At 45.3% G+C, this 9,083-nt stretch overlaps 1 protein-coding gene across 6 annotated transcripts in view; it reads left to right on the forward strand.

Annotated features, from left to right (window-relative positions):
• LOC310859363 (adhesion G protein-coupled receptor L3-like) overlaps positions 1-9,083 on the forward strand; it is a 231,822-nt gene that overhangs the window by 194,882 nt on the left and 27,857 nt on the right. For all 6 annotated transcript variants that reach the window (XM_083765860.1, XM_083765862.1, XM_083765863.1 and 3 more), the window contains 2 exons: positions 1,323-1,532; positions 7,858-8,078. In XM_083765860.1, the coding sequence (XP_083621986.1) occupies positions 1,323-1,532; positions 7,858-8,078 (431 nt within the window). The remainder of the gene's footprint in view (positions 1-1,322; positions 1,533-7,857; positions 8,079-9,083) is intronic.

Here is a 9,083-nt window from a genome sequence, read left to right on the forward strand (position 1 = left end):
TAAGAATTGTAAAAAAAATCTAAAATCAAAATACAATAAAAAACACAAGGGAAAGAAGAAAAAGGAGTGAAAAAAGCTAATCCATGGCTAATTTAGGATAGTTCCCGTGTTTTTCTCTGGTTTGATCGTGGCATTCATGCGCATGTGGGTCTTATCATAGCGGGTGGGGCGATGTTTCAGAAAATGAAGAATACCGTATACATTTTTCAGGAAATTAAGAAAACCGTATATTTTGAAAACAAAGCAATAGTGCCTCATCAAAGTTGGTGCTGTGACTTTATATATTGTCAATTACTTTCATGAGAGGGGGAGAGGTGGTGGAGTCAGTTGTTTTAGCAGACAGTTTGAGGGTCCAATGGAGTTTAGAGGTTTTGTCCAAAGCAGTTTTTTACTACTTTCCATTGGTTAAATATTTTCGAACCAACACACAGACGTAAAGGGTGTTCACTAGCACTGATATATGAAGAAAAGAAAATCAAAAACCTACAAAATTGAGTTAGGAGGTCTCCTCCCGACAGCTCCCTGTGCTCCGGGCCAGAGGATGTGTACTGCTCTGTGAACGGGGAACAGTCACTTGTCCTGTCCCCCTCCTCTCCGGGCCAGAGGATGTGTACTGCTCTGTGAACGGGGAACAGTCACTTGTCCTGTCCCCCTCCTCTCCGGGCCAGAGGATGTGTACTGCTCTGTGAACGGGGTCATGGTCAGAGCTGCGTGGCTCGGCAGCAGCCCCGGTGTGAACACAGTGTGATGGTTGCAGAGATAGATCCATCACAACGCCGCTGTGTTGAACGCTGCTCGGCCCTGGCAGGCTGCGGGACACTGATGGATAGAGCTAGCACACCTGTGCAACGCGGCATAACGCAGGCGGCCCTGAACGCAGAGCAACGCTCACCGACCTCACACACACACACACACACACACACACACACACATGGGGGGTGTAGGTACTTGAGTGTGTGTGTGTGTGGGGGGGGGGGCTCGATGGATGCGTACTGTATGTGTTCAGAATTCCCGCGGGATGCTCATGCATGAATAGAGGAGGAAGAAAGTGGATATGAAAAGCCATTTTACTCACACTTGCAACACCAGTGTTAATTTTGGTAGCAAATTCTGATTTGGTCTCAGTCTTTTGAATAACACATAATTTAGTTTTAGTCTTATTTTAGTCATTGGAATTTGTTTAATCTTAGTTGACTAAATGGCAAAAAAAATTGTCTTTTAGTCTTTTAGTCTTAGTCTCAGTCAACAAAACAGAACACCGTTCAGCGCTCCAATGTTCTCTCACTCTCTCTGTGTGTGCGATGCTGTTTTATACTCATCAGAAAGCGGACAGCATGCACGACCTGCTGCTGGATGTGATCACGTGGGTGGGCATCCTGCTGTCGCTGGTCTGCCTGCTCATCTGCATCTTCACCTTCTGCTTCTTCCGCGGGCTGCAGAGCGACCGCAACACCATCCACAAGAACCTCTGCATCAGCCTGTTCATCGCAGAGTCACTGTTCCTGGTCGGGATCAACAGGGCCGACCAACCGGTAAGAGCGGCCCCAAGGGGTTGAGGGGGTTGAAGTTGCTGTATTTCTTTAGTTTTTTTTGTCCGTGTCTGAAAGTGTAATAAAAGAAAAACTATAGAAAAATAGAAGAAAACTGGCAAAGGAGACTGGCTGAAAAGATGCAGCCAAAAGACACGCACATCTAAAATCTTAGCAGGTGCTGGAACAAAGTCATCCATCTATAAATGCACCATGTCTCTGTCTGTCTGTCTGTCTGTGTTTAATCCACATAACTCGAGAACCGTTCGCCCCACCGACTTAAAATTCGACACACGCGTTCCACACCACCGCAGGGGTGCAGTGCTCGGTGTCGAGTCGGTCGGACCCACGGTTGTCCAGAACCGCCCCAAAAGGGCCTCTGCCCGGGGTCTGGGCAGGACTCCTGTCCAGGGTCCATATATGGAGCTGGCCTGTTCTGACATTATTCTGACGTCTGCATTCTGTATTTAAGTCTGACGTCATTTTGTAGTCCTACGTTATGTCCGGGTCCAAGTGGCACCAGCTCCCGTCCGCATCTCATTGTAAATAGAATATCCAAACAAGTGAATCTTTTCACAATTACGTTATTTTTCAGAAAGGAAGCCATTGAGGTTAAAATGCGTCCTAATGCTTCGAACTCGAGTAGAATTATTAATGTTCTGTACATGTCCATGTCCATGTCATTATTATTGAAGGTGGTAACAGTCCATTAATTTGCTCAGTACAATATTCCGGGGGCATATTTAGATATGTATGCAGGGTTGAGTATGTTGAATCTAGTTTGGATTAATGAGGATTTAGTTGACACAATGAAATGGCGATAGTATTCAGTGTGGGGCAGACGGCCTGTCACAGACAGATTTGGGAGACCAGTAGCTTTGTTGTTGCAAGGAAAGCGGTAAAATGAGACTTTCGTGGTTGTTTTCGTCTCAGATTTAGTCCGACGGAGGAACACAGTATAACTCTATGGGGACACAAAAGCGACACAAAAGTGGGACCCGGAAGTATCTCTGGAGGGGGCGCTGTTTTTTTTGTGTGGCTTTTGCCTTTATTTAAAAAAAGAATCTGGAGGGACAGGCAGTAGGCTGACAGGAAATGGGGAGAGAGATGGGGGGGGGTGACATGCAGTAAAGGCCGTCGGGATCGGGAGTCGAACCCGCGGCACACTGCCAGACTGGATTACCAGCCAAGGTGCCTGGACCCACTGAGCCACAGCCCAGGCCAACAGCTATGTTTTGTTATGTTTTGCTATGTTTTGTTATTTTTTATTCTCACAAAAGTTACCCATACAGGCCGTGCCAAAACTGCCAATGCAAACACTGAGGCTCCGAGCCTTCTTTCACTACCAACGTCTCCATGATTATCGCTCAATTGGACCGGCTGCTACCACACAGGAGTTCAACAATGCAATCCACGGTGGACAAACCTCCACCATTTTCAAGGCAGTCGAGCGATAATCATGGAGTTGTTGGTAGTGATCGAGCACAGCTTGGCTCTGCAACACATTACAGTGCTGCCGGGTGCATCAACAACAAGCCAGGATCCATGCAAATCAATGAGCGATCGTGTGTGCAATCATATAAGGTGATTAGAACTTGAGGGAAACACCATTTTAACAGTACCACCTAAAAAAATCTATTAGTATAGTGTCATTAATGTATGGAAAAACCGACGCTGCAAAAAACGCTGCAAAAAATCTGAAAAATACCAGGTTGGAGGTTTCCCCTAAGGTTTCACGAATCAGATATTGGGTCATGGTCTGAAAAACATTTTCCATGTGGGGATTATTTTTGTCTCCACCAGGCCGAAGGCTTGGGGAGAGAGTATGTTTTGCACTCCGTCCGTCCGTGTGTGTGTGTGTGTGTGTGTGTGTGTGTGTGTGTGTGTGGTGTGTGTGTGTGTGTGTGTGTGTGTGTGTGTGTGTCCGTCCGCGCAGCGCGCGCGCGCGCGCGCGTGTGTGTGTCCATCCGTCTGTGTACAGCTAATCTCCGCCACCGTTAACCCAGTCGATGCCAAATTTTGCACACACACTCCCTGGATGCCAACGATGAACCTCAGCCCCACATTTTCCAGAACGGCCTGTTATAGCGCCACCAGGAGGCCGACTTTTGAAAAGCACATTTTTTATATTTCTCCTCCAGATTCTGCCCAAAAATCCCGCAAATCGTTACACACTATCTCTATAGTCATGTGTTCAAGCCGGATCTTTCCGATATTTCATATTCCATCCTAGTTGGCTAATATTGGCTCTCAAAGTTGGCAGGATTGGCCAACAACAGACTTTCCTATAGGCTGAGGAATATATCCCACCCTTTTCACATTGGACTGTTATAGCCAACAGGTGGATTTTTGCAAAACACATTTTTGGAACAAAATGCCTCAAATCATCCAATTGCTAGCCAAGTCGTAAGAAGAAATTGCACCCTTTTCACATTGGCCTATTATAGTGCCACCAGGAGGCCACAACCTGACCTGCCCTGGTGGAGACCTGTGCCCGAGGGGCAATTTTTCTAGTTGCAGTATACGTGTGTGAATGTGTCTGTGTGCACAAGTTGCGACTATACACTATTGTAATTTGTCCCTTTGTTTTCACTTAAATGTGTGCATACACAGTCACATGGTGTTTGTTCTTTCCACTATTTGCCAAACATATTGAATATAATAACATATCAGAGCATTTCCAAGATGCCAGCTCAGTGACCTGCGGGGTAATTACGCATGGTGTGTTTGCTCTGTCTCAGAGGGAGGGATGTGCTTTCTTTTATCTCCTCCGCCGTGTCCAAGGATTAGAGACAACTCCAGGACCATAATGTTTTTTCTCGCTCACTGCTCAATGAGGGAACGTTATTGGAGATGAAAACAATTTGACACAACGGCAAAACAAATGTGTTTCAAGCTGAAGTGTGTGTGCGTGTGCGTGCGTGCGTGTGTGAGAGAGAAAGAGAGAGTGTGTTCTTTCCCCCTCTTAATTACTGGTGACTATGTGTGACCTCTATTAACGTCGCCAGCGCCGCTTTGCTCAGAACCACTAAGCCACTAATTCCGGCAGGAGAACTAAATGACTTTGCAGAAGCAGCCACCTTTTTTTCACCTGTGCATAATGCGTGTGCATTGAACTGCATTAATGCGAGTGTGTATTGTGGTTTGCGCGCGCGCGCGTGTGTGTGTGTGTGTGTGTGTGTGTGTGTGTGTGTGTGTGTGTGCGTGTGTGTGTGTGTGTGTGTGTGTGTGTGTGTGTGTGTGTTGTTATTGTGCGCAACCTATGAGCTGCACTCATTATAAATGGAAATGAGTGACTCCCCTGGTCCCCTAAACTCATTGTCTTCCAGACATTGGTTAATTGTCTCACACTCCAAACCATTCCATTATAAATGTCTGTCTGTTAGCACTCTCATTGAATCACTTAGGGCTGACTTTATAAGTTGGCGACTTGCCGGAGACACGGATCTCACCTCTCGTTCCTTTCCCAGGATTATATTCTTAAGCAGCCCTGTGTTCTTCCCATCTCTTTGCTTAAATAGCTAATGCGGATTTAAGTTTTATACACAACCTTGGATTTTCAATCCTTCCCCGTTCTGTTGCTGCTACCGGTGCACTTTGGTGGCAAACAATGTAAAGGGCTTCTCTAGTGAGGAGCGTGTGTCTTCTGGTCAGGGCTTCTCTAGTGAGGAGCGTGTGTCTTGTGGTCAGGGCTTCTCTAGTGAGGAGCGTGTGTCTTGTGGTCAGGGCTTCTCTAGTGAGGAGCGTGTGTCTTGTGGTCAGCCGGTGTCTCTATTCGCTGCTTATTAACAGCATCTTTTAACACATTGTTTTCCAAACAGTTTGTGGGTCGCGGACACATTGTTATGGGTCCCCTTAGTTTTTGTTTCCTGCATTTGGTTTTTAATTATTATGTTATTTCAAAAAATTAAAAAAAAGAAAAAATCCCAAAAAAGCTAAACTTTTCATGAATTAAAAACAAAATCCAATGATCTTTTCAGTAGATCTGCTATATTTCACTAGTTTGGGTCCCGAATATCTAGGAGGGAATGTGGTGCCTCGTGTGTAGTGGATCTGATTAGCAGTTGGTTTACAGTCTTGTATTCAACTAGTTGCTACCAGAACCTCTTAATTTTACATATCGTGCTAATTGTTGATGAAACACAGCGCTGGTGTGTGGGAGACGCCTTTCACGCTGTTTCACAAATCACAGATTGGAACTTTTCTTTTTTCCAGTTTATTATTTAACTTTTGCTACTAATTTGACGTTAATACGTTTGTACTTTGACTTAATGGTAGGGTAAGTGGTTTTCTTTGGTTAAAATAAGTGTTCTTAAGTGTTATAAAGCTCTGTATTATGATAGTACTCATTGCTATAGAGTATTAAACGAACAGAAATGCATTTTCAGGTCACCAATTTTATCCAATCAGGATAGAGAACTCAGTCAAGATACAGATTAAGATTTTTTTTTTTTTTAATTGAGCAACGTTTGGGGATTCTCTAACTCCCTGTGTTGCGCGGGATGCCATTTGTTTCTACTTCTCCAGTTCCAGTTCTCCGACGCACCTGTCCTCTGTAGGTTTGCATAACGGACTTTGTTCTTCTAAAGGATACAAGTTAAACAATTGTAATTGATGACTCAAAGAAATGAACAGACAAAATTATGTTGAATTAATATAATGTTTTATTAATCTCCCAACATCGTTCTTTATCCCATTCTGAGCCCTTATAAAATCACTAAAGACTGCGTGTGCGAACCACTAGACCACGTGTTATTATTCCCCTGATGTTTTCATCAGCTGCATGTGAAGACCTGTCAAAAGCCATCTCTTTCCTGTGGGTTTTGCCGTATGCAAGCTTCTGCCACCGTTCTCCTTCCTTGTTTGTTCGCACTTGACATTGACAAAATTATTGTTGTATTGTCAGCGATTATTCTAAGTAGTTCACACTTTCTCTAAATCCCCGTGCCGCAGTGCTTCCCCCCCCTCTATTTGCTTATTTCCTTTTGGCATGCAGCACTAAATGTTCTCAGAATGTCTTGTTAAATGTGGAGGTGCGAGATAACAAAATAATAATGTGACGGAGTCTGGGCTGATATCAGCTAAAAAGATTATTCAGATATCCTGTTTAGCCCATTCAGAATGGAAACTCCTTTTGGTGTTTTAAGCATTATTTAACTTTTATTTATTCATGTATTAGCTAGTAGATCTGCAATTTTTGGAAAATCATGAAAAATGTGTACGGCGCAAATCTTTTAATATACTGTATATTCTTTCAGAGTAAACGTTTTTAACTCAAATCGTTGCTTCTGGGGGGCCCCAGCTGGAACAACATATTTTGAGTTTGCGGTTCGCAACCAATTACATTATGGGTCCTTGACATGAAATATTTTGAGAACCACTGATATAGAAACGTAGGTTTTTCAGAAAACTGTCATGATTTAGAAGACATTTGTAGAATCTGGTCTGGGGTCTAAATGGGTTTGGAGGTTTGGTTTGGCTTCGTGTGCTGCGTTTATGGTCTTCCTCCACTGTAAACTCCACAGTGTGCTGCGTTTATGGTCTTCCCCCACTGTAAACTCCACAGTGTCAGTTTAACGCCAAGAGTGTATATACTGACGTAAGCAAACGGACCCATGAGGGTCAACTTGGTCACATGTTGTACCGTTTTGGAATTAAAACGAACACCGCAGATTTTTCCTGTATATGTGACTCCCGTTTTCACTCTTCATCCTTTACCACATTTCTGTCCTTTCTATTTCTGTAATTGGCAGCCCCCGCGTTTTAATCCTGTGCATTTTCTGGCTTATGTAAATGTGATAAACGATTAATTTGTCTGAGTCATATCCTTCCGCCTCTGCTCTCGTCCAGATTGCCTTGGATTCGGGGCCTTTTGTTCCGTTTGGCTAATCCATTTGGCTACTCACCTGGATCCAACCAGCTTATATATGAGTACAGTCTGTTTGTGACTTCATTTGGCTTCTCTAACCCATTGAGACCCGACGACAGATGGATGGATGCCACAAAGTGTCTTCTAAAATCATGACAGTTTTCTGATAAAAACTATATGTTTGTATATCGGCGGTTCTCAAACTATTTCATGTCAAGGACACCCCAAAATTATATGTAATTGGCCCCCCCATCTCAAAATATGTTGTCACGATTTTTCCCAAAAATGAGCTTGTCGATCTGCTATTTTTCAACAGCTAAAGTATAAAAGAATGGTTAAAAGCTATGGTGACACAGATGCGTCCTCAGGTCTAAATGTGCTAAACGCTCTCTCTCTCTCTCTCTCTCTCTCTCTCTCTCTCTCTCTCCTCTCTCTCTCTCTCTCTCTCTCCCCCTCCAGATTGCCTGTGCGGTGTTCGCGGCGCTGCTCCACTTCTTCTTCCTGGCAGCGTTCACGTGGATGTTCCTGGAGGGGGTCCAGCTGTACATCATGCTGGTGGAGGTCTTCGAGAGCGAACACTCCCGGACCAAGTACTTCTACCTGGCGGGCTACGGCGTGCCCGCCGTCATAGTGGCTGTGTCGGCCGCCGTGGACTACCGGAGCTACGGCACCGACCGAGTGTAAGTGTGGACGGACGGACTGATGGACGGATGGACGGACAGACGGACGGACGGACGGACGGACGGACGGACGGACGGACGGACGGACGGAATACTGAAGACGTGGCGGCTGATTGAAGCATGAATGGACGAAGGAGGTGGCTGGAGGATTGAGCATAGAGGGAGGGAGGCGTGTGTGTGTGTGTGTGTGTGTGTGTGTGTGTGTCTGTGTGTGTGGCGTGTGCCGTGCAGAATGCCAGATGTTGTCACAGTATAGCCGTGGCGTCTGTGCATGGCGGCTTGCGGTGTGAGAGCTGTGGCTTCAGAGTTCGTGTAAATAGGGGGGAGGAGGTTGACAGGGATGGGGTTTGTGTGTGGTGTGTGTGTGTGTGTGGGGGGGGGGGTTTGCAGTATGAGTGTAAGATGAGTGTGATGACAGTCGTGCGTGCGTGAGTGCGTGCGTGCGTGCGTGCGTGCGTGCGTGCGTGCAAAAACTGACTCCCCATCCCAAGAGGATGTGACTGAACGGCAGAGCAGTAATGGAAGATGATGTGATGTACATCATCTTCATCATGGTGCCGTAGTAGCACATGGCTGACCTGTTGGCGCCAGTCAGGAGGATCCCCAGTGCCAAGGAGGACATTCACAGAAATAGAATACGGATATTTGTCGAGCACTAGTAACACTTTACGCATGTGTGAGCCGTCCACTCGATTCAGCGTGCAAACCCCCGAAAGGAGGATGGCGACGTATTATTCATACAGTGTACTGTACCTAATGTATAATGTGCATAAAAGTACATACTGTAGTGACACTTTGCACACCGGCGGCGGCCTGTCTCCTCGACTCCGTTCTGTGGCTTTTTCACAAGAGTAGGACAATATGAACGGGACTTTTAATGGCTTTGGCCTGCAGCTGTGTTCAATAGTCCTAAATTAGAAATAAAAAAATCTCTTCTCTCCATTTCTTATGAATGTCCCATATAGAATTTGAAAAAATGACAGCACACTATAGGGTTGCTAAATT

Source organism: Protomyctophum parallelum (genome assembly GCF_964188405.1).
Source record: "Protomyctophum parallelum genome assembly, chromosome: 5".
Lineage (NCBI taxonomy): Eukaryota > Metazoa > Chordata > Actinopteri > Myctophiformes > Myctophidae > Protomyctophum > Protomyctophum parallelum.